The 26,880-nt window shown below is 41.1% G+C and overlaps 1 protein-coding gene across 1 annotated transcript in view; it reads left to right on the top strand.

Annotated features, from left to right (window-relative positions):
- LOC117400038 (genetic suppressor element 1-like) overlaps positions 1 to 26,290 on the top strand; it is a 147,128-nt gene extending 120,838 nt beyond the window's left edge. Inside the window, exons 8-15 of the mRNA XM_059022604.1 lie at positions 1,426 to 1,775; positions 6,278 to 6,542; positions 8,098 to 8,696; positions 14,511 to 14,623; positions 15,192 to 15,426; positions 22,544 to 22,729; positions 23,974 to 24,077; positions 24,603 to 26,290. Coding sequence (XP_058878587.1) covers positions 1,426 to 1,775; positions 6,278 to 6,542; positions 8,098 to 8,696; positions 14,511 to 14,623; positions 15,192 to 15,426; positions 22,544 to 22,729; positions 23,974 to 24,077; positions 24,603 to 24,686 — 1,936 coding nt within the window. The 3' untranslated portion in view covers positions 24,687 to 26,290. The remainder of the gene's footprint in view (positions 1 to 1,425; positions 1,776 to 6,277; positions 6,543 to 8,097; positions 8,697 to 14,510; positions 14,624 to 15,191; positions 15,427 to 22,543; positions 22,730 to 23,973; positions 24,078 to 24,602) is intronic.
- Positions 26,291 to 26,880: the final 590 nt, after the last annotated feature.

Here is a 26,880-nt window from a genome sequence, read left to right as displayed (position 1 = left end):
GTTTCTGATTGTCTAGTTCCTATCAGTATTGAAGAACTGTTTCCTTTGCGTCTGTATGAATTTAAATTGATCTTAAAACCAGTGCTTATAATGTTTTAAAGGAAATAAAACTGGCCATATCACTCCTCGTTTATATTAGTCTTATTTATATCTTCCTATAAAATGTAACTTTTGTTTGGTAAAGAACATGTCAGGGTTCAATTCAGGTTGATGAGGACTTTAAGTTTGTTAATTTTAGTTATTATTAATGTTATCTTATATATTATGATTTGTTTGATTCAGGGTATCTTTATTTAGTCTCAGTGTTTTCTTAATTTCAATGGCCTTTCCTTATTACCTACTTTGTTTGAAATCTTTAACCGTTAGCGGTCCATTTATTCAGCCAATTTATTTTCACACGCGCAGTTTATTTTAGACGTGCTGTTTAAAAGTATTTTTTTTCACAGTTAAACAGGTTTAAAAGGCACTGCATATCAACAGGACACTCAGTACTGCATCTCCAGCCCCGCCCTACCCCTCGTTCGCTGTTTTTTTCACATACGTCTTGATAGTAGTGCATACCGATAAATCATCTCTTGATCACTCGTTTTATCACCAAACCCCTCAATAATGCGATCCAAGTCATTATTTTATTACTATAACATCTAAAAAAAAGCTCTGCAAATGTCTGTGATATTCTTTGAGCTCTGGATGCAGAAGCAGCTAACTTGTTTGTTTATGTACGTGTTATCTATGTGATGCCGGGTCTATCAGTATTCAGGAGATACGCCCCCTTTTTTTTCGGCTTCTCTTGGCTTCTATCGATCTCACTCGGCCATTGAATGGTTTTCTTGGCTTTTTCCAGAGAAAAAACAACTAGAGACCTGTTTTTTGCGACCGGAAAGGGAAAATTGCAATGTCTGACCAGATCCGACATAGGACCGCAAAGGTTTAACTTTTACTATGATTCTAGTCGTCCTTCAAGGACCTTTGAGTCTGGATCATTAAAGTTTGCCCAGAGGTGTTACTTTGAAGCAAAGGTGTTAAGGCTTAACCTGCTATGTGTTGTTCTTGCTTAGTTCCTGAATAAATTAATCAAGGAAACCTTATGTCAGAAGACTAGTTAGAATGCCTCCGAGTTTGTAACATGATTACTTAGATCACTTAGTCTGTAGGTTTATGAAGGCAATATGACCTGCACACCACTTGCATGACTCACCCTGCATTCAAAGTTGTAGAGCTTTTGCTGAGTGAGCTGTAAGATGCAACACCACACAATCCCATTCACACAGACCCAGAGAATGCTACAAGGCCAGGTATCTCTGGCACACTTTTCTAGCCAAACTAGTCCATCCAGGTTCACTGGCTCTGTAACACTTTGGTGGTGGGATTTGATAAGCCAAAATATTGCTTAAATCTCTTAAAATGTGATTTTTGTTTGAATAGGAAGAACAAAGATGTTCCAAGCAGTAGAGCCAGGTGCTGTAATGGAGAAAGAGTTGATCATCATGTTACCCCAGGTAGTGTAAGGGACCAAGCGCCACCAACAGAGAAGAGTAGGAGACTCCGAGAGGCAGCTTGGGAGAGCAACTGTAGCAGAAGGACTGAAATAAAGCAGAAAAAGAACCAGGATGTGAACAGCCCCCCACTACATCCAAAGCACTATTTTAACAGACAAGATGGCAGTAAGCTTGAAAGGCATCCTTATTTTCCCTTGTTCGGACATAGCACTCAGCCTCTTCACAAAATGGGTCATGAAAAAGGATCATGGAAAGACCTTTCATCTTCTCTTACAGGTAGGTTGCACATTAAGCAATAAGATGATAACTCAGTGGCGGGGTTTCCATGCAATTCTCTCTCCATTGTCGTGAGAATGTGACGTAGCACGCACATGTCATGCACATTCCTCACATTATAGGAAGTGCGCGACCAAAACATACGGTACGGCATCAAAGGGTGGGTAAATTTTCATGCTAAAAAGCCACGCAAATTGACGTAAAAGTACGTTTTCTTTGCACGGAAACTAGTCCGATAGCCATACCATATGTTCCCGAGACTTCGGCTGTGAAGATCCCATTTGTAACGCAAACTCACGCAACTTTCTTCTATAACTAAAGGCTGTACCAAGCATTTCTTTATTACCATTAGATTTGCTGGAAGTAGCCCTGGAAAGCTTCTTTGACCAGGAAAAAAAAAATAGGAAAAATAAGCATACTATATTTTATTTTACTTTTATGGGACATATTTTTTCAAGGTTTCAAATTATTGCTATTTGACTCAGAAAACGAGTGCTTTATAATTTAGTTGTTTTATAAGCAAGGTTATACAAAAATACTGAAGCTACTACACAATAAAAAAACATAGATCTTTGCAATAAATAAATAAATAATGAAGCCCTCTTCAAAGCACAGAAAGATCTTTTTTTCATCCTTTACACTTTTGTTATCTTCATGTTTGATCTTCGGGTAGCTGATTGCTTTAAGCCTTTAAGCAATAAGATGCAGTTCATTGTACACTAGCCTTAAGTAGCATCTATCATGGGTACCTACCAAGGACAAAAAAAGTCACGTTTGTACCCCAAAATGTATTTAATTAGCATAGTTGGGAATTGGAGCCAGTAGTCTCCTGTTTATTCCTGCAGGCTACAGACAGCACCAGGGTTGAGCGATCACCTATAGTTGAAGTCAAATCTCTTAAACCTAATGCATTGAGCAAGATTTGTTTTAGAAAAATGAAAACATAAAAAAAACTGTTGGTTCCACAAATTTGTTAAAAGAAGAAAACTACGGGGCTTATCAGCTTGCTGCAAGACTTAAAGAACAAAGTTCCAGAAAGTTACGAAAATGCCTGGGTGGGTTAGCATTTAGTGAAAATTGTTAAAGTCATATGGTATACTGGATCCCCAATAACAACAACAACAGCATATATAACCATGTTTTACTGGCAAGAGCTTTGCACTGTCCCTGCGGAATTCAGATTCAGGTATTATTATTATTATTATTATTATTATTATTATTATTATTATTATTATTATTATTATTATAATATGTGGTGGGAAATGAGAGTGAGTAGGTTAGCCTATTGTAGATGTACTACTAGTATTTTGAAAATGTACTGGATTAAACATTTTGACGATACATTTATGTAATTAACCTTAAGTGCTGGATTTTAGCTCAGTTCATAGGATCAGAATTGCAGAAACTACAGATCTGTAGGAAAATTGTATATATGATGTGTGTGTATATATATTATATGTGTGTGTGTGTGTATATATATATATATATATATATATATATATATATATATATATACATATATATATACAGTACTGTGCACAAGTTTTAGGCAGGTGTGAAAAAATGCTGTAAAGTAAGAATGCTTTCAAAAATAGACATGTTAATAGATTATATTTATCAATTAACTAAATGCAAAGCGAGTGAACAGAAGAAAAATCTAAATCAAATCCATATGTGGTATGACCACCCTTTGCCTTCAAAACAGCATCAATTCTTCTAGGTACACTTGCACAAAGTCAGGGATTTTGTAGGCCTATAGTCAGTTGTATGATTAAACAATTATACCAAACAGGTGCTAATGATCATCAATTCAATATGTAGGTTGAAACACAATCATTAACTGAAACAGAAACAGCTGTGTAGGAGGAATAAAACTGGGTGAGGAACAGCCAAACTCAGCTAACAAGGTGAGGTTACTGAAGACAGTTTACTGTCAAAAGTCATACACCATGGCAAGACTGAGCAAAGCAACAAGACACAAGGTATTTATACTGCATCAGCAAGGTCTCTCCCAGGCAGAAATTTCAAGGCAGACAGGGGTTTCCAGATGTGCTGTCCAAGCTCTTTTGAAGAAGCACAAAGAAACGGGCAACGTTGAGGACCGTAGACACAGTGGTTGGCCAAGGAAACTTACTGCAGCAGATGAAAGACACATCATGCTTACTTCCCTTCGCAATCGGAAGATGTCCAGCAGTGCCATCAGCTCAGAATTGGCAGAAAACAGTGGGTCCCTGGTACACCCATCTACTGTCCGGAGAAGTCTGGTCAATAGTGGCCTTCATGGAAGACTTGCGGCCAAAAAGCCATACCTCCGACGTGGAAACAAGGCCAAGCGACTCAACTATGCACGAAAACACAGGAACTGGGGTGCAGAAAAATGGCAGCAGGTGCTCTGGACTGATGAGTCAAAATTTGAAATATTTGGCTGTAGCAGAAGGCAGTTTGTTCGCCGAAGGGCTGGAGAGCGGTACACAAATGAGTGTCTGCAGGCAACAGTGAAGCATGGTGGAGGTTCCTTGCAAGTTTGGGGCTGCATTTATGCAAATGGAGTTGGGGATTTGGACAGAATTAATGGTCTCCTCAATGCTGAGAAGTACAGGCAGATACTTATCAATTATGCAATACCATCAGAGAGGCATCTGATTGGCCCCAAATTTATTCTGCAGCATGACAACGACCCCAAACATACAGCGAAAGTCATTAAGAACTATCTTCAGCGTAAAGAAGAACAAGGAGTCCTGGAAGTGATGGTATGGCCCCCACAGAGCCCTGATTTCAACATCATCAAGTCTGTCTGGGATTACATGAAGAGAGAGAAGCAACCTACCTGCCGAGTTCCTTCAAAAACTGTGTGCATGTGTACCTAGAAGAATTGATGCTGTTTTGAAGGCAAAGGGTGGTCACACCAAATATTGATTTGATGTAGATTTTTCTTCTGTTCACTCACTTTGCATTTTGTTAATTGATAAATATAAACTATTAACATGTCTATTTTTGAAAGCATTCTTACTTTACAGCATTTTTTCACACCTGCCTAAAACTTTTGCACAGTACTGTGTGTATATATATATATATATATATATATATATATATATATACACACATATATACAGCCTTGCAAAAGTATTCAGACCCCTGACCAATTCTCTCATATTACTGAATTACAAATGGTACATTGAAATTTCGTTCTGTTTGATATTTTATTTTAAAACACTGAAACTCAAAATCAATTATTGTAAGGCGACATTGGTTTTATTTTGGGAAATATTTTTAAGAAAAATAAAAAACTGAAATATCTTGCACTATATATATATATATATATATATATATAATATATATATATATATATATATATATATATATATATATATATATATATATACACACACACACACACACACGTGTGTGTGTGTTAATAAAAGGTTATATATGCAGTCAAAAAATGTTTAGAAAATAATACATGGATAGTACACAGTGCTTTCTTATGGGATGTTAGTAGTGTGTTTTTATTTATTTATTTATTTATTTGTGTAAGGCTATGTCTGGGTTTTTGTTTAGTTTCCTTTGCTTTTTTTACTGTGTTTTTGTTGGTGACCAAATGAGGCAGGCTGCATTTGGGGTTATTCAACACATCTTAAATAGTTTGTGGAAACCGAGTTTTAAGAAAGCTGTACGATATCAGTAGTCACGCAAGGCCAATTTGGAACAGACAAAACATTTAAATACACCCTCCCATATTTTAATATGAATTAGGTTGTTTGCATTTGGAAGGAGAATTTAAAATAGCGTGAGAAAAAGGTGAGACTTATTTTTTTTTTCCATGGAAACCCTGCCAATGTGTCTCTTTAGCCAGGAAACTTAAAAAGTCATATGACCTGTTTTATATATCCTGCAGGTATAACCACTACCTCAAAAGGTGTCTGATATATGAGTCATTGCTGTAGCAGCAGCTTTGTAAAATCACTTACACAAACAAGTTATTTTTCTTGTATGATCCAATTGATCTAAAAAAATCACAGAATACAGCTGTTACCAATAATAAAACAATATTCTCAATATGTTAATTGTGTATTGTCTGGAAACCAAAAAGTCCACAATATGGCGACTGTATTAGGTCATAGGTCAAAACGAACAGTACTAGAGTTTCCTAAACTGAAATTTGAAGTTGCCAGCTGAATTTGTTTATGAGATTGTAGCAGTTGAAGTAGATGGCAGGTTTACACATATAAGTTCCCCTCATGGGTGTGTTTAATGAAATGTACTGTCCATACCTTTATTACATATAATTAGAATAATACCCACCACACCAGGAATTACCAGACATTACACAGCAGTTTGTCCAATAAGTCTTCAGCTCAGACTCATTACTGGCAGTGTGTGATTATTTTGCACAATGATTCAATAGTTTACATCAATACTTTTCATGTTAAGAGTGAACATTACTATTTTTATTCATGCCACAAGATAACCTGACCTTTGCTATTTTTGGTTTTGATTTTCAGAGATGCCAAATTATATTTCATTTGGGAGAATACACAGAAATTCAGAAACTAAGAATATTGTTGGCCCTGTTTCATTCTCATCAAACAGACTTCAGAGTTTAAGTCCCTCATCATCCTCTCTACACATTGATAAAACAGACCTAAACAGGCTGCTGTTAGAAAGAGAGGCAGCTCTCATCACCATGAGAGAGACTCAAAATCATCTTCAAAAGACCTTAAACAAAAAGGCTAACAACTTAATTGGCAAGAAAACTGGTGACACAAGGTAAGGTCAACTTAAAGATAAAGATTCAATAAAATTAGTAATTTTTTAAAAACAATTAACATTATTAAATCATTAAGTTCACTGGACCATTTTCAACAACAATGCAGTGGCATCACAATGCCAATGGTTCTATGTGAAGTGGGAATTGAAGGCAGCTGGTAAGATGGTAACATTTACATGGCATGCCAATGGTATCACAATAGTATTAAACTGTACACACTGGTAATCCATTCTTGAAGTACCATCAGTACCAAATGCATTGTGTTGCTGTTTCTGGTATGTTGTAGTTTCCTCAGTTAGGGTTATACACTGGTATTTAAAACGGGAGGTCTACGTATCCAAATTGTACACTATACTTTATAGCAAATGTATCTGCCTCATTTAATACTTTTGTATGAGGTCACAGCAAACACATACATAACAATTCAAACACAGGTTGGTTAATCAAGAAATATGTGTGCATACTGAATCAACCTCATTCTTCTGCAAGAAATAACAGTATGGTGAAAAAAATAATTCAACCCTGTATGTCCCCAAAAATGCCACTCATACCATTTATGTGCTTGATAATAAAATTACCATACAATTTATTTTATCGAATAGTGTAGATCCAACTGGGCAGCAGTGTGGAGTAGTGGTTAGGGTTCTGGACTCTTGACCGGAGGGTTGTGGGTTCAATCCCCAGTGGGGGACACTGCTGTTGTACCCTTGAGCAAGGTACTTTACCTAGATTGCTCCAGTAAAAACCCAACTGTATAAATGGGTAATTGTATGTAAAAAATAATGTGATATCTGTATAATGTGATATGTTGTAACAATTGTAAGTCGCCCTGGATAAGGGCGTCTGCTAAGAAATAAATAATAATAGTAATCCAACTGACACATTCTCCAAAACATACTGTATGTCATAGCATGTTGTCACATATACTCAGGCCTCTTATTATTAATTATTAATTTCTTCGCAGACGCCCTTATCCAGGGCAACTTACAATTGTTACAAGATATCACATTATTTTTACATACAATTACATTATTTTTTACACATTATTTTTACATACAATTACCCATTTATACAGTTGGGTTTTTACTGGAGCAATCTAGGTAAAGTACCTTGCTCAAGGGTACAGCAGCAGTGTCCCCCACCTGGGGTTGAACCCACGACCCTCTGGTCAAGAATCCAGAGCCCTAATCACTACTCCACACTGCTGCCCTATGGAACCCATCCCTGAAACATTACCATTTTCTTATGAAATTACAAAAAGTATACCACTTGTTTAAGTTATATAAAGTAATCTATATTAAAGAAAAGCAATATTTGGCAACATTTAATCAAGCTTTTCAGAGGATTAGTATTGTATATATGTATTTTATTAATGTCTTACGTAATCTTTCACATGCTACTGCAATACAGGGGTGTGTCATTTTATGTCCGTAAGTTTGATTTAATGCCAAAGAACATTGAAAATACTGTCTGTAAGCAGTTTTTTTATTATTATTTTTGTATTTATTTGTCTGTTTGTTTCTAAATAGTGTGCTTTATATTGTATATTTTTAGCAGACCTCCTAAAGACAGAGAAGACAGGGCACATCTAAGCAGCACAGAACCGTTAAATAATTTTTCACCTGCCACAAGAAAATTCTTTAGAGAGATGTCAATGGAGCCACAGGATTCCTCAGGGGCACTGGACTTCAGGCAACAAAGCAAATATGAAAACAACAGGGCCTGGGACAAACGTGGCAGAAATTATGACAAGGCCACAGACAAAACAGAACGCTCACAGAAGATATGCACATCAGAGCTACCAAGACCTTGTAGGGACAAAAGTATATCGTTGGAACATGCCATGCCAAATTTATTGACTCAGGTCCCTTATTATCTTAGAGTGGCTTATAACAACTCTAAGCAGGAAAGTACTGAGAGAGATAGCACCCTCCAAGACTCCCAGGAACAATGTTTGGATTTATCCATCACTTCACCTGCAGGAAGTAAGAAGCTCAGAAAAATTACAAGCTCTCAGGTACAAAACACTGCTGTGCCAAACAGCATGGACCCAGACAGTCACAGAACTAACACTGATGCTCTGCTGGTACAGAGGCCTGTTGTCAGCAACCTAAATATCTTAGAAAGGAAATTAAAACAGGCCAAGAAAAGAGGTAAGAGGTTTTCAGAGCATTAAATTACAGGGGTATTTTAGGTAACACGGGAGTATTATAAATAATTAGGTATAGATTTCCTACCTATAAAATTATCTTCATAAGAACATAAGGAAATGTACTAGAGAGAGGAGGCGATTCGGCCCATTTAAGCTCATCCGGTATCTAGTAACTGATTGATCTCAAAACATGTTTTAGCAAGTTTCTAATTACAGTTTTTTAGTTAAGTTGCTAAAATAATTGAGAGTAGTTTCTAAAAAAAAGGACTGTAAATGGGCATCATAACCCTGGTTCCCTGAAATAGAAATGTAACCAGTACTGAATGGGTGTTTACCTCCAAAAGACTGAAATCCTGAATACTGTATACCAAAGATTGCAGAAGATTGCTAAGCCGAAGGCTGCCCTGTGCGTTACCATTCGGAACCCCAGTAACAAGTAGCTAGGGTGAAAAAAACTGAGGGAGAATTTCACCTCTATGTCTGTGTTGTAAGGGTCGACTGAGAAACCGCCCTTAACACTCTAGTTCCAAAACCAGGGTTTTGAGGATCCATGACATTTAGTCTGTAGAAAGTAGTAAAGGTATGGGGAGTAGCCCACACTGCCGCATTGCATATGTCCTTGACAAATGCACCCTGGAATAAAGCCCACAAAGTTGCAAGGCTTCTGGTGGAATGAGCAGTGAGCTTTTCTGGGGGAGGCAAGTTGGCCAACTCATAGGCAGTCTTGACTGTGTCTGCTGTCTACTTGGACAGCCACTGCGTAGACAGGGCTTGGCCACGGGACTTTGCCCATAGCCAACAAAAATTGTTCAGACTGCCTCCCAACTTTTTGTCCTGTCAACATAATACGCCAGGGCCCGTGCTGGGCAGAGAGTATGGAGGTGTCGCTCCCTGTCAGTCTGGAAGGAGGTGGATGGAAAGCCTGCAATTCCACAGACTGGTTAACATGGAAAGCCAAGATAGTCTTCAGGAAGAAGGCAGGATTGGTATGGAGCATGACCTTTCTCCTGGCCTCTGTAAAAAATAAGCAGGTTTTCAGAATAGAGAATGCCTGAATCTCACATACCCGCTTTGCAGAGGTGATAGCAAGCAAGAAAGCCACTTTAAAAGATTGAAATTCCAGCCCAGCTGAATGTAGGGGTTTAAATGGAGGGTTTATGACTGCATTAAGCACCACGTTTAGCCTCTAGCAAGGAACAATGTCCTTCATAGCTCAGTAGTAGCTCAGTAAAACCCAGATTATCCTGGGCGCCCGAGTGGTGCATCCTGTAAAGGCGCTCCGTGTGGAGTGCAGGATGTGCCCTATATTCTGGATGTCGCGAGTTCGAGTCCAGGCTATTCCTTTGCCGATCGAGGACGGGAGCTTCCAGGGGGCGGTACTCAATTGGCCGAGCACCGCCCAGGAGGAGAGAGGGTTAGGTTGGCCAGGGTGTCCTCGGCTCACTGCGCACCAGCGACCCCTGTAGTCTGGCTGGGCGCCTGCGGGCTTGCTTGTAAGCTGCCCGAGAGCTACGTTGTCCTTCGACACTGTAGCTCTTGGGTGGCTGCATGGTGAGTTCGCAGTGTGAAAAAAAGCGGTCGGCTGACGGCACACGCTTTGGAGGACAGCGTGTGTTCGTCTTCGCCCTCTCTAGTCAGCGCAGGGGTGGTAGCGGTGAGCTGAGCCTAAATATAATGTATGGGGCTACTAAGAGCACCTTGGCCTGTTCCTGCCTGATTTCCTTCAGACATAGCGCGAGCAACGTGAGCAGTGGGAAGGTCTATAACAGATGCCTCAGCCACTGGTGTGCCAAGTCATCTATTCCCAGTGGCTGTCCCTCCTATTACGGAGAACTAGAGGGGACAGTGGGTTGATTCCTGGGAGGCAAAGAGGTTTATCTGTGTTCTCCCGAACCTCTCCCAGATGAGCTGCTGGGGATGAAATTGGGGTCTAGATGAACTGCCCGAAGCGAGAGGAGGTTCTCATGCACCCACAGCAAAAGCTTGTGAGGCATGCGATTGAGACTGGGCAACTTAGGCCACCCTGGTGGTTATGGACTGTGGCAAAGTGGTTTGCAGTGCGCAGGTGTAGAGGTGATGCAGTGCTCAAGATAATGACAAACACCAAAGTACTGGTGAAATGGTGGTTTATTTATAAACCAAAGTCTGATGACAACAGTAAAGAAATGGAGGGCTGGCAATACACAATGATGTGTATTGTACAGTTCAGTAAACAACGGGTTGCAGTCCCGAAATAATAGACACAGTGTGACAGGGTCTTATGTCACGTGTGTGGATAGCCGATGTTTAAACAATACAGTGAGACACTGGGGGTGGAGTTGAAACGCCGGCACAAGCGTGCAGGATTTATTAATAATAAACAGAAACGAAAGTAAAGGTGTCATGCGACGTTACCAGCCATGGTAACGCACAGAGGACACATACAGCAAGCTGTACAAAAATACAAAATAAAACACAGTACAAAAACTACAAATAAAAGGTGCCCCAGAGGGCGAGCGCTAGCCTTATAAAACGAGGCGTCCCGCTCCAGGAACCGGCTACACTACGTAACCCTCGCTATACATTACATGGGATCACTATCCCCTAAACTAACCTACTGATGAGCCGGTATTCATACAACAACTCCTGCTGCTTCATAAGGCCTTGGCTGGGCATTGCCTGCACAAGCACCGCTTGCAGTCTCAGGGTTGTGTAGCTATCATTCCTGCAGAGCGGACCCTCTCCTCCCGAGTATACTCCGCTCCCCTCTGGCATGGCGTTGCAGTTGCCCCAAGCCATCTCCCGCGGATGTTTTAAACTGTCAGACACTTGGTCTAGACCCGCCCACCTGCTGATTGAGGTCCAGCACAGCCAATCACTTGCGGCCCTTCCCCTCAACCAAGCCTAGCAGGCAGCAAGTCTCAATCGAGCGCCCGTCTGTAAACAATAATTCAATCATACAAATCAACTCCAAAACGATACACAATAAACCCATTTCCCCATACAAATTATACCAACACTAATTTACACACGTGCACTGCAATTTACACACAGTTTTTAAACACACACAAAACACACACACGATCACAAGTCCACAGTAAGTGCTAATGTGTACGTGGTGAATATACAATTAATCCGTGAACAATAGTGCTGGCCATAAGCGACAGCTCCGGATTGTGTTAGCCGTCTAATAAATAACAAACAGTACAATTAGACTCGCCAAAACAAAACAAACACTAAACACGGTAATATTTCGCTCGTCCTTTAGCGTTCTCTTAACCATAAACAAAGGAACAGATCACCTAGCCATGTCCCCTATTTGTACCTTCAGTCACGCCCCCTTGGTTAGCAAATGCAGCCGTTTCTCCTCCAATCCGCGGTTGCCACATTGCTTTCCCACTGGAACGATGACTTAATGTACCGCAGCTGTGCCCCCTTTCTAGATGACATACTTCCACCTAACCCTGGGAATTAATTGTCAGGCCATCCAGTCCAGGGCACTCTGTTCCCTTTACACTGCGTCCTCAGGTCGGGAGGGAGATTCATCACCAAGAATCATTCTGTCTCTGTCACACGGACAATCACATGTCTCCGTTGAACCTGCTACAATTTTTTATTTTTTTTGCAAGGCCAGGTAAAACTGCCTGCAGCTCTAAACATTGAGAAAGTGCCCTTAGACAGAGGTGAAACATAGTCGATAGGCAGTCGCAGTTCAATGCAGGAGACCCAATGGACAAGTCTGGGCACCTGCTGCCATCTGACCAAGAGGTTTCTGGAATGTCATTACCGTTAGTCCTGCGTTCTGCTGGAGGTGGGGCAGGTGGCACCAAGCTTTCCCGCAGCAATTCAGCGAGAACAGTTCACTCTGCTCTGAGTCTGCCGATCGCCTGGAAAGACGATTTTTCTTCCTCCTCCGCGGGGGAGGGGAAGGAGAGGTAGAGCTCGAGGATAATGAGGAAGACCGTGAGGATGGTTTCCTATCTGGGCTACTTTCCCAGGTGCGTTGTCTGGTCTCCCTTGGCGCAGAGCCATGGGGTAAGGACACAGCCACCACTGGCTGGGATGGGGGATTGTGCTGTGCAGCAGTGAGGGACGCAGAACATTGAAGACAGAGACACAATTCGCAGAAGCCTCCTTGGCATGCTCTGGCCCCAGGCAGAAAGAGTCTGTTTGTCCTCCATAGATTGGCCTTGCATGTCTCACAGGGATGAAACCTGGGTATGTTGCAAGGAGCAAGCAATGCAATGTACAGTGTACAGTTGTTGCCTCATCTGCTTGTATATATTGACCGGGCGGGTCAAGACCCAAGCGGGACTGGTTCGTTGACCTTGGCATCAGGTCGGTAATGGGTTGGAACCAGGTCGGTTCAGTACTGGTTCAGTGTACTTAACACCGGGTCGGTACCAGTTCAAAACCGGTTTGGAACCTGGTTGGCACCAGGTCGATTCGGTACCGGTTTGGTGTCTTTAGCACCGGGTCAGTACCGGGTTAGTTCGGTACCCGTTCAGTGACTTTCGCAACAGGTTAGAACCTGGTTGGTACCAGGACGGTATTGAAATGTTACCAGGTCGGTTTGGTACTATTTCGGTGACTTTAGCACCGGTTCGGTACCGATTTGCAGCCGAGTTGGTACCCGTTCAGAACCGGGTTGGTACCGGGACGGCACCAGGCTGGTTCGGTGACTTTAGCACCAGGATGGAACCGGGATGGCACTGAGTTTGGTGGCTTTAGGTATGGTAATCCAATTGCAAAACCACTCAGTCAGTACCAACACAAGACTGAGGGAGTATGCTTGTCAGAATAAACTAACAGCCTTCGCAATGGTGATGCTAATAGCTGTTCACCAAAGCGGCATCGAGATACTGTGGTTGTAATACAACCAACAAAAAAGCCAAAGCTTGGGCTCCCGAGTGGCGCATCCAGTAAAAGCACTTGCGTAGAGTGCAGGATGCGCCCTATAGTCTGGACGTCGCAAGTTCGAGTCCAGGCTATTCCTTTGCGCCACCCGTGGGGAGGGAGGGCTAGATCGTCCAGAGTGTCCTCGGCTCACCGCGCACCAGCAACCCCTGTAGTCTGGCCGGGCGCCTGCGGGCTTGCCTGTAAGCTGCCCGAGAGCTGCATTGTCCTCCGACGCTGTAGCTCTTGGGTGGCTGCATGGTGAGTCCGCAGATTGAAAAAAAACTAGTATCTCGGCTCTGTGCAGCGCTGCTGAGCCCAGCAGCTGGTCTAACTGTACGGGTGTCAAGCACCACGCTACAGATAGGCCTGCACGTAATATCTGTAAAACAGAAATAAAACAATGAGAAAAAAAATTCCCTTATGATTTATGGTGCTGGGTCCCAGGGAAGGAGCAACTCGAGCCGCTGGCTTCACGCGGGACGCAACCAGTAACAGGCTTGTGTGCACACAAATATGCGAAAATAAAGATACTATTTCAGTGATTTGCTTAATATCACATAAAAATCTGTAAAAACACATAAAATTAGAAATATATACAGATATAAGCAACATGTGTACTTATCTGAACAAGACTCTTCATCAGGTGAGTCTTGAAAGGAAAAATGAGGCTGAGATCTGTGAATGCAGTCCTTTTGATCCCTCGGGGGCGGGGTCATGCCTATGTCACAGGCTCAAAGAGCAGCTTTGGTATACAATAGTCAGGATTCGTGTCTTTAGGAGGTAAACACCCATTCGTTAATGGTTACATTTTGTACTTGAAAAGGAACCAACAGCTAGCAATATAAATCCTCTACATAAATTCCTACAATTGTTTGTTTATTTATTTATTTTTTTAAACAGTACTCTTAAAGTCATGTAAATATATCGCCTCATTTAGGTCTGCCCTTTAACTGTGACTTTTCTGCTTATGGAACCTGTAAGAGAAGGATGAGTACATTGGTGAGCAGACTTACAGCGGAGCCACCTGTCAAACTGGACAACTCACCTGGGGTAAGAGGAGGTTTCCTGTGCTATATCTCTGGAAGGAAAGCAGCAACATTCAGTTATTTTGTTATTTTTCACACTTCCTGAAGAAAATAAACTTTGACACATATAGTAAACAACTGCCAAATTATAAGCTTCAACTGTCTAATCTATTGTTACATCTCATTTACAAAGATGAGAGTCATATACAGTGTATTTGACAATATTTGACTAAATTAACCACATCAAACCACTCAAAGATTTATAAAAATGTAACTGTAAGAGCAACTTGGTATAGGTTTGAAATATCTTCATATGAAGTTACCAGATGTATTTTTTTCAGTCACCACTTCTGAAGATTAAATGCATCCCTGTTACCTCAATATAGGTATTACATAGCGATGTATTACTCACCTTTACTGGAGGAAGTGTTGTAGGGGGACTAGTTAATGGTTACACTCTGTTGTACCAAATGTACTTGGAGGTAAGGCATGATTCCGAAGGTTTAAACTTCTGGTTTTTAAAAAGACATCAGAAATCTATGGAAATTAAATCATTTTTATGTAAAAATGGGTGCTTATTATTATTATTATAGGAAGTGGTATTTCTTGAGCTGCTTGGTCTTACCACTAGAAAGGAAGGAGTGAAGCAGCAGAGGAAGAGGAGGCGGTTGTTAGGTGACTCCAGTCCAGATGTACCCCCTTTACAGAAGAGTAGACCAACCCTGCTTTCTGCTGCCAAGTCAAACAGTCAGTTTCAGGAAAAAAATGGAGCCATGGACACAGATGAAAAGAAACAGTTTCTTGCACACCTTCAATTAAAGCCCCTAGGTAAACATCATTATATTTCATTTTAGTAAAAGCTAAATCCAATTTGTATAGTGCCATAAAAGCAAGGTCTGCCAAACACTTTGGAGAGGATTTGAGGCCCCCTGTTGAAGACAAATGCAATTATTTGAATTCTGTACCAAAGCCTTATTTTTTTTTAAATGGACACTAAGTGGCCTACTTTATAACATATTATTATTATTATTATTATTTATTTCTTAGCAGACGCCCTTATCCAGGGCGACTTACAATCGTAAGCAAAAACATTTCAAGCGTTACAATACAAGTAATACAATAAGAGCAAGAAATACAATAACTTTTGTTCAAGTAAAGTACAAGTTTGACAAACCACAATTCAATAATACAGCAGGTAATAGTGATAGTTACATCAGGATATGATTAAATAGTGATAGTTACATCAGGATGTGATTAAATACAAAGTACTACAGGTTAAAAACTTGGCAGATTACAGTATTCTGAAGTACAGGATTAAATGCAGTAAAATAGGGGCTGATAAGAGCAAAATAAAGCACATTTACATGAAGGGTGATAGTGTCCCAGGATACAAACAGAGGAGTTCTACAGGTGCTCTTTGAAGAGGTAGTCTTAAGGAGGCGCCGGAATGTGGTCAGGGACTGGGCAGTCCTGACATCTGTAGGAAGGTCATTCCACCACTGCGGAGCAAGGGTGGAGAAGGAGCGGGCTTTGGAGGCAGGGGAGCGTAGCGGTGGTAGAGCTAGTCTTCTAGTGCAGGCGGAGCGGAGAGGTCGAGTGGGGGTGTAGGGAGAGATGAGGGTCTGGAGGTAGCTGGGTGCAGACTGGTCAAGGCATCTGTAGGCTAGTACAAGAGTCTTGAACTGGATGCGAGCGGTGATCGGGAGCCAGTGGAGCGAGCGGAGTAGTGGAGTAGCGTGGGCGAAGCGAGGCAGAGAGAACACCAGGCGGGCAGCAGAGTTCTGGATGAGCTGGAGCGGATGGGTGGCGGACGCAGGGAGGCCAGCCAGGAGGGAGTTGCAGTAGTCTAGGCGGGAGAGTACCAGGGCCTGGACCAGGAGCTGGGTAGCATAGTTGGTGAGGAAGGGTCGGATTCTTCGGATGTTGCTCAGGAAGAATCGGCAAGTGCGTGCCAGAGTGGAGATGTGCTGGGAATAAGAGAGGCAGGGGTCCAGGGTGACTCAGAGGTTCTTAGCGGAGGAAGACGGACAGAGTGTGGTAGATTCCAGAGGAACAGAGATGGAGAGATCAGAGGAGGGGGAGGAGGAGGGAAAGAAAAGGAGGTCAGATTTAGAGAGGTTGTGTTTGAGGTGATGCGAGTGCATCCAGGAGGAAATAGCAGACAGACAGGTAGAGATACGGGAGGAGATGGTGGAGTCAGAGGTGGGGAAGGAGAGGAAAATCTGAGCATCATCAGCATAGAAATGGTATGAGAAACCATAGGATGCGATGAGGGGGCCCAGGGAGCGGGTGTAGAGAGAGAACAGGAGAGGACCCAAGACTGACCCTTGGGGGACTCCAGTTAAGAGAGGGTGAGGTGTGGAGGTTGCTCCATATAAAATAGTATTCCACTTGCATAAAGTATTCAGTTGTAAAACTAGGAATGGTTAAAGATTATTTGAATATTGTAAGCCTTTTGAAACATGACAGAGCAACACAAATGGGATTTGGAAGGCCCTCAGTACTTTTGCTTGGCAGGGCATATCATTAGACCTCTGAAATAACACCTATTCATAATGCTACAAGAGTTGCAGATGTCTGACATGCTAGCAATCACTTTCAAGTTGAATATTTGTATAAATACTAGAACATGATAACTTGACTGTACAATATTTTGTTCCACATACACTACCGGTCAAAAGTTTTAGAACACCCCCATTTTTCCAGTTTTTATTGAAATTTAAGCAGTTCAAGTCCAGTGAATAACCTGAAATGGTACAAAGGTAAGCGGTAAACTGCCAGAGGTTAAAAAAAAAGTTTAGGTTACCAAAAACTGAAAAATAATGTACATTTCAGAGTTATACAAAAAGGCCTTTTTCAGGGAACAAGTAATGGGTTAACAACTTACAGCTGTTCTGCAGCAATGGAAGTAAATTAAGCCTTGAAAGTTGATGCTAACAATTCCTACAGTGTCCCAACTTTTGCTGATTACTTACAAACCCTCTGTCTGTATAAAAGCAGTGTTGGAACAGACTGTGTTACTACACTCTCTTAAGCATTATTTGGACAGTATTGTACTGCAGGAAGTAGTATAGTGCTCTCATAATGGCGAGAAAAAGGCAATTAACAAAGGAAGACAGACAGACCATTATAACCCTTAAAAGTGTAGGTCTTTCCTTTAGAGAAATTGCAAAGAAAGCCAAGGTGTCAGTGAGTACAGTTTCCTACACCATCAAAAGGCACTTGGAAACTGGAGGAAACTCTGACAGGAAGAGGTCTGGCAGACCCAAAGCCACAACAGAATCAGAAGACAAGTTTCTGAGAGTCAACAACTTGCGTGATAGGCGGCTCACAGGACAACAGCTTCAAGCACAGCTTAACACTGGTTGAAGTAAGCAAGTCTCAGTTTCAACTGTGAAGGGAAGACTTTGAGCTGCAGGTTTGACAGGTCGAGTGGCAGTAAGAAAACCATTGCTAAAATGGCAGAATAAGAAAAAGAGGCTTGCCTGGGCCATGAAGCACCGCCAGTGGACTACTGAAGAAGGTCTTATGGACCGATGAATCAAAATTTGAAATCTTCGGTTCATCACGCAGGGTTTTTGTACGCCGTCGAGTAGGCGAAAGGATGGTTTCTCGGTGTGTGACACCAACTGTCAAACATGGAGGAGGAAGCGTGATGGTCTGGGGCTCTTTTGCTGGATCCAGAGTCGGCGACTTGCACAGAGTGAGTGGCACCCTGAACCAAAACTGCTACCACAGCATTTTGCAGCGCCATGCAATACCCTCTGGTATACGCCTAGTTGGTCATGGGTTCATCCTACAGCAAGATAATGACCCAAAACATACCTCCAGGCTATATCAAAACTACCTTAGAAGAAAAGAACAAGACGGTAGGCTTCAAATCATGGAATGGCCAGCACAGTCTCCAGACTTAAACCCCATCAAGCTGGTTTGGGATGAACTGGACAGAAGGGTGAAAGCAAAGCAACCTACAAGTGCAACACATTTGTGGGAACTTCTGCAACAGTGTTGGGAAGAACTTTCCGAACAATATTTGATTTCCATTGTAGAAAGAATGCCATGAGTGTGTTCAGCTGTTATATCTGCAAAATGTGGCTACTTTAATGAGTCAAAAATTTAGATTAAATTTTGTTAAAACGATTCCATGATTTCTTTTTTATCTCCAATTGTTTATTTGTTCTATGCTTTAATTTCAGAGTACATTGATACATTAAACTGAGTAAATTTCAATAAAAACTGGAAAAATGGGGGTGTTCTAAAACTTTTGACCGGTAGTGTATATGGAACATATGTTGCTTACCCTTGAAAAACATCTAAGTAAAAAAGTGTAATACTTTATATGTAGGAAAGCACAGTGCAACTAAATGGCAAGTGAAAGGTGTGAATGCTTTTATAATAAAAGAAAACAAGATGAAAATGTTGGGATTTTAAATTGTAGCGTAAAAAATGTGGCACAGATTTACTTATCTGTCTTTCCTCGAGTACAACATTTGCAAAGACTTTTTCTTAAAAGATCCCATAGTTTTCAGTCAATGTGGTTCTCAGTATGGTTTCAATTATATAACGTATTTAATTCAAAGTCCAGAAAGAGTTCTCTAAAATGGTATAATACAATTTTGAAATACAGTACTGCAGTGTTTGGAAAATGTAAAAAAAAAAAAAGTATGGCCCTGTGTGGCAAAGTGGTAATTAGTAGCAGGTGTATAGCAGGTGTGGTGCGGATGCAGTAATCCCAAGAACAAACAGACAACAAGAATGGGTGAAATGGTTAATTTAATGATTATTAATACAATGGTCTGATGACCAGCCAGCAAATAATAATGAACTGGCAATACACAACAATGTGTATTGCACAGTAATCAAAAGGGTTGCAGTCCCATAAATAATAAGCACAGTACTAACACACACAATTAGACACACACACGATCACAAGTCCAAAGTGAGTGCTCTCAGTGCTTGTGGTGAAGTATAATACGTGCTATACTTGTGAACAAGTGCTGATAACAATGTTAATCGTAACTGTAGTGCAGTGTTGTTCCGGTTTTGTGCGGCCCTTGGCGACAGCTCCGGATTCTTGTTTAGCCGTCTAGTGCTATATGACAAAAACACAAGACAGTTACTAAACAGACACGAACAAACAAACAAAACACTCACAAATATTTTCCTGTGCACTTTCTCTGCGTCTCTCACGGTCCTTCCAGTCTCTCAATAAAAACCAAGCGAAGGAAAAGATTTACAATTCTCCGGCCCCTTTTATGCAATCATGCATGACCCCTTGGTAAACAATTACAGCTGACTCTATTGCCTGCAGCTGCTACCTCGTTTACCTTCCGGGTCAATACGTTCCTGCAACGGAGCTTTGAATTTTTCCAGGCTGACTCACTTTCCGACCCAGGAAATGAACTGTCAGGCCAACCCGTCCAAAGCCTTTCCCTTTCGCTACTTAGCGCCCTCACAGGTCGGGAGAACTCATATTTCCGTCACACCCTGCCAAAGCTTTACTTTTTAATGGGATGGTGCCACCATGTTTTGATTTAATGCAAGTTATAGTTAGATTTGTTAGTTATTCGTTGATGGTTTGTTGTAATTTGTTTCTTGTCCAAAAAATAAATAAATATAAAAAATTGATTAAAAATATAAATGGTTGGTAGGGTAAAACATTGAGTGATATATCAGAACCTGCAACACTTCTGGGTCTATATTAATGATCTCTTAAAATATTTAGAGATATCTGTAAATCATTTGCAGATATCTTTAAATGAATATGAGATTTATGTAAATAAACCCTTTCGAAGATAATCAGTTTCATTTTGAGGTATGTAAAAATGAAATAAAGATATCTCAAACTGATTTACAGATATCTCTAAATAATGTTTTGCTAGCATGGTATGCCAAACTGCCGAAATAACTTCCCGTTCATTTAGAGATATTGCTAAATCATTTTACAATATCATGAAATAACTTCCTGTTCATTTAGAGATATCTCGAAATAACTTCCTGTTCATTTAAAGATATCTCTAAATCATTTAGAGATATATCGAAATAACTTCCTGTTAAAATGCTGTGTGTTTTGAATGGGTTTCCTGTCCATTTACTGATATGTCTAAATGAACAGGAAGTTATTTAGCGATATCTTAAAATCATTTAGAGACACCTCTAAATGAAGAGGAAGTTATTTAACACTAGAACCGCCACGGTTATACCGCCGGCAGTCATTATGATGGTTACATTTTAAACAACATCAGTAGTAAAATGAAAGATAAACTATAGGATACAACTCAAAAGTTTTATTCAAGCACGTCATATCAAACATCTGCACAGCAAAAACACTATTTAAATTAACTATTAAACATAAAAGGGTTTAATTTCTAACTTACCACATATAAAGCACTATGAAAAACTAAACATTTTAATAGAAACTATAGTGTGTAAACAGATATAAACAGGTATATGTACATACAAAACTGTAAAAACGAAAAAAAAAAAATTTAAATGAAAGTAACATGTTTTCTCTTGCGTGTGCCACTCAGTGCAGCAGCCTGCTGCTTTGCAGTTTTCTGATCGAAATATTTCTGCCGAAGCATTGTGGCTAGCTTCAAGATGAAATCTCTCCTACTGATATTTTCCCTGGTGCATTCCTTGTACAAAACAAAGGAATTGATGGCTGCCAGATCCAGTAGAGATAACAACAGGCTTGTATATAAAAATAAAATGGACTATTGTAGGTTATATTCAAAATAAAAACATCTATTGTAAAATGCAGTCAAAATGACTGCTCTGGCGGTTCTAGGTGGGCAGAACTTCCTTATTTTTGTGATCCTGCCTTTCAAACACTGTCAGGGTATTTAATACTTGTATTTATTAAAGTCAAAAACGGACAACCACATAACTTTCAGACACACAGAGTAATTTAAATTTGAAAACCTCAAACCATCAAAATGACTGCCGTGGCGGTTCTAGTGTTAAAGATATCTCTAAATGATTTAGCGATATCGCTAAATGATGCTGGACGCAACCGTGGTGATGACCTCCCTTCTGGTGATGCTTCCCAGTGCTACGCCTAGGCGTAGATGGGCAGGCTGTGTCCACCAAGAGAGCGCCTTTAGATAGTGGTGAGACACTGTTACTAGGCGGCCCGGGTTCAACACGGGCTGAAAAACCCTGCTGTTGAACCAGGCTTGGAGAGGGCGCATGTGCAGGAGACCCAAAGGAAGGGTCTGGGAAGCTGCTGCCATCAAGCCCAGAAGTCTCTGGAATGTCACTACTGTAAGCTCTCTGTTTAGCTGAAAAAGCTTTAAACAGGCGGCTATTCTACGCACTCTGGTGTGAGCTGGCTGTTTGCGTGATTGACCGACAGGCCCAACCGATATAGGTGGCTGGTGACGAGTTCTGTGTGGGCCTGCCTGTTCCAGTCGTTCAGGTAACTGAGCACTCTGATGCCTCCGAGTCTCAATGGGTCCAGAATAGCTTCCATGCACTTCGAAAAGACAGAGGGAGCTAGAGAGAGGCCAAATGGCAGAACTCGTATGCTGTTACTTAAAAAGATAACTGCTGGTACCTCCTGTGCCCAGGTCTTATGGGGATGTGGAAATATGCATCTTTGAAGTCCACCATGGTGAACCAGTTGCCTGGCCTGACTGACTGCAACAGCTGTTGCATGGTCAACATTTTGAACCTCTGTCAACTCAGATACAGTTTGACCTGTCTGAGCTCATCCTCAAAGATGGACTGTTTTATTGTCTCATCTGTAGGCCAGGGCTGGTATCTGTGCGTGCAACTTAGAATATATCTATTCAGGTTTCGGGGTCTTTAGGAGGTAAACACCCATTTGGTAATGGTTACATTTTGTACTTGAAACTGAAGTACTGATAAAATGGTGCCAAATTGGTTATTTTATCAGGACTGCAGGACTGTTATTTCTCTCTTTTAATTTGTATTTTGACAGCGAGTTATGCAGAATACAATACCAGTTCTCATTTGTCAGCGAAGATGCACAAAGGGCAGACAAAGAGTTCTGATCAGTCCGGAGAGGACCAAAGTGAGGGCATTGCCAGTGAGGATGAAATGGAGTGGCAGACAAAATGGAAGGGCATTGCCTCCGTGTTCGAAACCTACCAAGAGTACACTGAAGGTAAGTTTTTCCATTGCAGCCCACCTCCGTGCTGGATGGAAAGTTAAGACATGCATGGTACTTGGATGAATAACAAATGATAATTGTATGTTTGAGAGCGAGATACTTGCATTCAAGGGCTTCTGTTTAAGTTAGCATACTAAAGTTTTAGCTTGAATGGTTTCTACTTAAAAAAATATTGTTGTCACATTCAAAATTGATAATTTTCTCAAAATGTTCCTAAATATTTAAAATGCGTACCTGAAAAACAGTAAATGCTATAATATTTTGTATTTTATGTCCACCTTTTAAAGACATTCCTTTTTCACCATCAGTGAATTATCAAAGTAAAAACATAAATAAATGTAAAAATAACAGGCGCGTGAAATGTCCCAATCTTTAGCAGAAATATTTCTGATCTTTGATGCAGTGGAAGTCTTTTTCAAGACATTTTAAAGAAATCGTGCAGCTCTATGCAGTGTGTTCAATCATTTACTGTAAGCAAACTAAACTGACTGCCAGGTTCCTAAATGCAGTGTAACAGGTAGTGCATCAATAGGGGGAATGTTTGCAGTATTTATTTGTAAGTGATAAAAATATATTTTAAGCAATAGCGCCCGTTGATGAAGGCTCTACCATGTGGTAATTGACCATGACTGGAGATATGCGTTCCGAGCCAAAGGCGAGGGTGCCAATGAAAGTCAAGATAAACTACCACACGGTAGAGCCTTCATTGAGAGGGCACTATCGATATTAGAAAGAAGAAAAAAAAAACACTTTAAAACCTCTTTTTATAATTCATCTGATACCCTTCCCCTGAGAAAAGTTGTAGGAAAATAGTCCCGAAAAAGTTCATAAAGGATCACAGACATAAATAGAGAAAAAAAAAAAAAAAAAACTTTATAAAACAAATAACTTTTTTTACTTGTCAGAGCTGCTTATAGTGTATCTGGACAGTGTCAGATATCTCAGTTGAGCAATATTATTGAATTTTTTATTGCGCTTATTATTTAAATAAGCAAGTCAAAATGAAAAAGCTGGTACTTGCACAATTGATTTTAACAAATTGGCAGATGATACGGAATCGTTTTCTAAATATTTTTACACAATTCTTTCAGAAATGGGAACGTTCACAGGGAACTACATATTACACGGCAATGGGTACATTTCACAGAAATTGTAAAATCCGTGCTAATAGTGAAAAAAATACAGCCTTAAGTACAATTACGCCATTCTTTATACAAGCTTACCTTTTTTTTCAACAGAGAAAGACTTGGAGGAAAGTGTTCTTCAAGAGCAACTGAGATGTCTAAAAGAAAAAAATGATGAATTGAATTGCATTGTGCATAACCTCAGCTCATATATGCAGGTATCAAAGAAGTATCAGACAATAAACTGGCACAGCTCTACAAAGCACAAGATCCCTGTCCTTTTGTTAGTTTTTTTCTGAGTTAAAGGCAGTAAGCCTTAGAAGTTAGCCTCAAAAGTAACCAGGAAATAGTCGTTGTGTTATAATTATAAAAAAGGAATAAGCATTCATAGTAATTTATATTCTAAGTAAAAATATTTGTTTAACGATTCAAGATGAGCAACCCTGCTTGCAATCACAGGCATTTTTGTACACCAAGATAAGGATTTATTATTAAAAGTTTAGCTTCACATGATAATTTTGATTGATAACCACTTGCAGAGTCCTTGCAAGCATGAAATAAACTTCATAAAACTACTGGCCAAATTAGAAAGGACAATACATTTTTAAAATATGGTTACATTAGATATGAAAAGGACAGGTGTGGATTTTCTAAGGCTAATGTAATATATATTTTTTAATTTTGTGATGGAACAGGCCAATAAATCCAATCAAACTAATCATGTGCTTGTGTTCATGCTGCAGGGGCTGGAGGCAAATAAACAGAAATTGGAAACTGAACGAAAACACCACCAGGCTGCTCTTGACTTACTGAAAAAGTCAGTGTAACAGAAGAAAAAAAACATTTTAAGGGAGGAAAGGCAAAATGTTGTACATTTTATACCTCTGCATTTGAAGAGCATTACAAAGGCAGTAGCAAAACCAAAGTTCTGTTGTATATATTGTATTGTTTTAGAGAGATACCAAAATATCCACTGTATTTTTCATTGTATGTAGTTATGCAGATAAAAAGTATTAATACCATTTATGGAAATACAAGAACATGACCTCACCTTCATTGCGATTTAACTAGAAGGGTGATAAACAAGTTAAACATTGCCCTACTCACCCAAAATGGATGATTTGCAGTAATCTGTTTGTCAAATTTTCCAGATGCAGGTTCCCACTTAGCTGTTTTGAATTAGATCATATGGATCTCAAGCAGCTGAGCTGCCAATGTTTCTCTTTGAAGAACAGAAATCACATTTAACATCTGTAACAGATACAGTCAGCATGCTATTCCTTACTGTCATTGGTTCTGAATATTATTACAGGCATGCAAAACAGGGGGAGATGCAGTTCCCTAGATATTTTATTTATTAAGAATTTGTAAATTGCCTGAGATACACTGATATTTACACTGAGTTGTGACATTAGCTTTGAGGGTTTTATGTTTGTAAAATCAGGTTCTCTAAGTTTTGTTGAATTACATTTTTGAGTGAAATTAAAAAGCACTTAGTCTGGGTATTAAATAATGTACCACATTTATCTTAACTAATGAATTCTTCTTGTTTAGATTCACTTTCATATTGTTTTTGCATTTCAGGCATCAGATCCTGGAGACTTTTTAAATCACAAATGTTTAAAGCACCTTCAATGTGGCTTCAATATAGCTCTCAAACATGTCTTATCTCCCAGACAGCTGGTACAAGTTTATCCCTTAACCTTACTCCCTGTAACAATCTAATCTTTGTGTACAGTATGCTACATCAGTAGGAAATACCACAAATGTGAAACAGAACATTTTATACAAAGTGAATTCAAACAACAAGACGAATTCACATTCACTACACTCTGGCACATACCTACCCTCCCCGTACAAAGTATGGCTGGCCACAGTCGGCCACCTCCCCCCTTAAAGTCCCACATGTCTCTGTTAAAGTTCTGGGCAGAGGACAGAGGCTTCCACTGGCCCACAACGGGCAACTCAGGCAGTGGCGGACCGGCAACCCTGGGTAGTGGCAGGCAGGCGACCACGGGCCACGGCAGGCAGGCAACCACGGGCCACGGCAGGCAGGTGGCAACACCGGGCAGTGGCGTGCAGGCAGCATCCATGCGCGGTGGTGCTGCCGGCTCCTCCGGCAGCAGTGGTGGAGCTGGTGGTGCTGTTGGTTCCTCCAGCAGTGCTGGAAAGGCTGCCGGTTCCTCAGGCAGCAGTGAAAAGGCTGTCGGCTCCTTCGACAGCAGGGGAAAGGCTGCCGGTTCCTCTGACAGCAGGGAAAAGGCTGTCGGCTCCTTCAACAGCAGGGAAAAGGCTGTTGGTTCTTGCGACAGCAGGGGAAAGGCTGCCGGTTCCTCCAGTAGCAGTGGAAAGGCTGCCTATTCATCCGGCAGCAATGGAGGGCTGTCCTGCCCTCCTCCCCCCAAAAAAATCAGGGTGGTGAGCCTGTAACTCCTCCCCTTCCGGATCCGGAGACGGCGGCTCCTCTTCTTCCGGCTCTGGAGACTGCAGCGTCAGCTTCTCTCCTTCCGGCTCTGGAGACAGCAGCTCCAACCCCTCTGGCTCGCGGGACGGCAGCTCAACCCACTCCGGTACCTGCAATGATGGTATTTCTGCCATAACTTCAGCCAGGTAATGGAGCACCATGGCTGTACTATCGTGAAGGGACGCCAGGTGGTGCTGTCTCTCCCAGACCTCCCATTGCTCCCCATCTCAACACCACAGTGCATTGATAGCCAGTTGGAGGTCGCTGAAGAGGTTCCCCTCCGCGTTCATCAGCCAGTCCCAGATTTCTAGGGACGAGGGTGAACCCGGTGACCCTAGAGCTAGAGGTGTTGCTGCTGATGCCTGGGGTGGCAGCTGCTCCTCTTCCTGGGCTGGCACATAGGGGCATCGCGCCTAGTTGTACCTCCTCCTTGCAGCAACCACACCAGTCTGCCGGTGGCCCCTCTGGACAGGCCAACCAGCGATGGTCCTCCTTCCCGCACCAGGAGCACTATGGGAACAAGCTTGCTGGGATCTCCAGCAGTTGCTGTTGCAGCT

The sequence above is a fragment of the Acipenser ruthenus genome, chromosome 4 (assembly GCF_902713425.1).
Source record: "Acipenser ruthenus chromosome 4, fAciRut3.2 maternal haplotype, whole genome shotgun sequence".
NCBI classification, from domain to species: domain Eukaryota; kingdom Metazoa; phylum Chordata; class Actinopteri; order Acipenseriformes; family Acipenseridae; genus Acipenser; species Acipenser ruthenus.
The sequence above is the reverse complement of the archived record's forward strand: the minus strand, read 5'-3'. Positions and strand labels throughout refer to the sequence as shown.